The sequence below is a fragment of the Lolium perenne genome, chromosome 4, assembly GCF_019359855.2.
Source record: "Lolium perenne isolate Kyuss_39 chromosome 4, Kyuss_2.0, whole genome shotgun sequence".
Classification (NCBI taxonomy): domain Eukaryota; kingdom Viridiplantae; phylum Streptophyta; class Magnoliopsida; order Poales; family Poaceae; genus Lolium; species Lolium perenne.
This window is the reverse complement of record NC_067247.2, coordinates 14,689,088-14,692,046: the sequence shown is the minus strand read 5'-3', so window position 1 is coordinate 14,692,046 and position 2,959 is coordinate 14,689,088. Positions and strand designations below refer to the sequence as shown.

The 2,959-nt window shown below is 50.6% G+C and overlaps 1 protein-coding gene across 1 annotated transcript; it reads left to right on the top strand.

Annotated features, from left to right (window-relative positions):
* The first annotated feature begins 743 nt into the window (after window positions 1–743).
* On the top strand, window positions 744–2,021 carry LOC139838843 (putative F-box protein At1g50870). Its single transcript, XM_071828860.1, has one exon. The coding sequence runs from the start codon at window positions 744–746 to the stop codon at window positions 2,019–2,021; it is 1,278 nt and encodes a 425-aa protein (XP_071684961.1).
* The last annotated feature ends 938 nt before the right edge of the window (window positions 2,022–2,959 follow it).

The window sequence follows — 2,959 nt, the reverse complement described above, 5'->3', positions numbered from 1 at the left end:
GAATATGTAAGGGGAATCGATTTGTGCTTCCATATTTGTTTGATCGATCTATATATAATGAATGAACGTGTATAACTTCTAGTAGCATACGAATATATGCAACTTTTATTTTCGAATGGAAAAAATGAAATAAAAGGGGGGTCGGTGGCGGCGGGGGGGGGGGGGGGGGGCGGCGGTGCTGCACCCCTCAAACCCTAAAGCAGCAGGGTTGCACGCGCGCCACGTAGAGGGCCTTTTGTCGCGGCTGGTATTACCGCCCGCGACAAAAGGGCCTGTCCCCTGCGCGCCCCGCGCCTGCCACGTGGTGGACCTTATGTCGCGGGTCGTAACCGACCCGCGACAAAAGGAGGACCCTTTTATCGCGCCTCCCTTGTCGCGGCTGGCCACCCGCGACAAAAGACCCTTACCACCCGCGACATTAGGCCTGTTTTCCACTAGTGTTACTTTTTCTTTTGACATATATACGAATCAGTGTCGGATATGTAAGCTGTGGACGTGCCACTGACGTAGGCTGTCAACGTAAAAGCTAGCCAGCATAGAACGTTTGCCGATCTAATCCGAGAGCAGCTCATGTGCCGGTGCACGTTGCCGATCTGTATTATGCCATGTAGGGTAATCCGTAGTATATATTTTGATTTTGATTGGTTGAGCAGATCGAGAGAAATCTTATGCCATAATAATCCTACTACGGGCAAAAGAAATCGTCGCCATTATCAGGTCCTGCCGAGTCTACGACAACAGCGATGGCTCCGACGCTCCATCCAGCACGCCTGCGATCGAGCACACCTCCTATCGTCGCCACCAGCAACGACGGTGTGCTGCCACTTGAGCTGCTGCTCGACATCCTGCTGCGCCTCCCCACGGAGTCGATATGTCGTTTCCGTGCCGTCTGCAGGTCATGGCGGTCCCTCCTTTGCCACCCGGACCTCATCGCCGCCGCCCAAAATCCTGGCCCGCTCCTCGCCGCCGCAGTGAGCGACTCTCTTTTGTTATACTGGTCCTGCGAGTCGACGATCCTGAACATAGAGAACGGGGATGAAGTTAAGCGGCTATCCGGGTGGTGCAGCTGGAGCTCCGGTGACTGCTCTCTGGATTCCATGATCCATGAGCGTGTAGTATGTGTCACCCGCAAAGACCAGCCGATCGGTCTCGTCGACCCTCTCTCCGGTGATATTTGCGTTTTGCCGGACCACAAGCCGGCACCGGATGCCTTCACTTGGTGCACAATCGGTTGTGCCGCAACGGGAGAGTACAAGGTGCTCGTCGTCACTGCGACGCCTGCGATGTCGAGCGAGGTCTGCAAGATCCTAACCCTCAATGGCGGAGACCACTCCTGGAGGGAGACTGGAAGCCCACCTTTCAGGGTGCTTAAGTGGTGGATAGGCTTAGGCTTCCCTATCATTAATGGGATCGCTTACATCTTGGGATACATCGCTTGTGCGGCGCACCAGATGATCATTGAGTCCAACCTGGACTGTGAGGCGTGTGAGGAGAAAAAGATGATCATGGAGTTCGACCTCGACTGCGAGGAGTGGCGACCCAATTTCCTCCAAGGCCCCTTAGACCTTTTTATCATCACCTTAGCTGACTTGCAAGGCCACCTTGTCGCGGTATTTGAAAACGATGACGACACTACCGTAGAGCTATGGTTCCTAGTGGACTCGAAGTTGTCTATCTGGTCCAAGCGGTACACCATCACCATGACTTACCACCACACCCCCTCATCAGCCTGGTACTTTGACAAGCCATTGGCGGTGCTGGAAGACGGAAGGATCGTCATGTCGATGATGCTCGTGCCCTACCCGGAGATGTCAACGTTGGTGTCTAACTCGACGATCGACAACGCCCGTGACAGGTTTCTGCGTATCTATGACCCAACAACCAAGTCTTTCTCAGACGGGGAAATAGTGCCCAACTGCAACCATATCACCGTGTTTACATGGAGCTTGCTGCACACAGGACCGAGAGGTGCATTAGACAGGGTAGCAAGGCTAGCATTAATAAGTAGACGACAACATTGATCTGGATCACCATTACCACTGCGTCATATACCCAGATAGCCGGCACAAAAAAGTGCCGGAAAAGGCACCAAAAGTGCTGGCAAAGGTTTTTCAAGGCACAAAAAAAAGTGCTGCGTTTATTCCAGTCGAGGTAGGTCTTTGCCGGCACTTTTCGAGAAATGCCGCCGTATGTAAGTCAAGGCACAGGTTCTTGTGCCAGTAATAGCTATTTCAGGCAGACCTATTTGTGCCTGTTTAGAGTATTGCCGGCTCATTTAATTTGTGCCGTGGATGGTTTTTGCCGGCACTTTTTGGAGATGCCGCGGAATCATTTTCTGTCACGAGATAGATATGCCGTTCATAGTTTTTGCCGGCATTTCTGCAAATGCCTCCAAATTTGTTTTCACGCGTATAGGCCTGATGCCGCTGTTTCTTTTTGTAAGCATATTTTGAATTACTGGACTGCCAGCAGACATCAAGCAATTTCTCAGTCAAATCATTTAACTTACAAGCAAGCATTCAGTGCATATTTTGAAACATCCAGTCATAACTTACAAGCAAGCAAGCATTCAGTCATAACACACATCATCTAGCATAGGCAGTGGGTGTGAAGGAGTTACAAGCAAGCATCACATAACCGATCCAGCACACTACTAGGTACATTGGACTGCAGTATCAATCCAGCATTCAGTCATAACTTACAAGCAAGCAAGCATTGCAAGCAAGCAGCACATTGTATAACTTACAAGCATAGGCCTGATCACACATCATCAGCCTCGTTTCCATCACCTATGGAGGCTTTTGACTTGAAGGTGAAGGTTCTCCTCCTCTTAGTTGTCTGACTGTCAGGATTTTCTGTTCTCCTTCTCATTTCCCGATTCGCTGCTTGTTCCTCCAATGTTAGCACCTTACCATCTGATCTGGAATGTATGCGCAAGTTCTTGTCCATGCAGCTCATA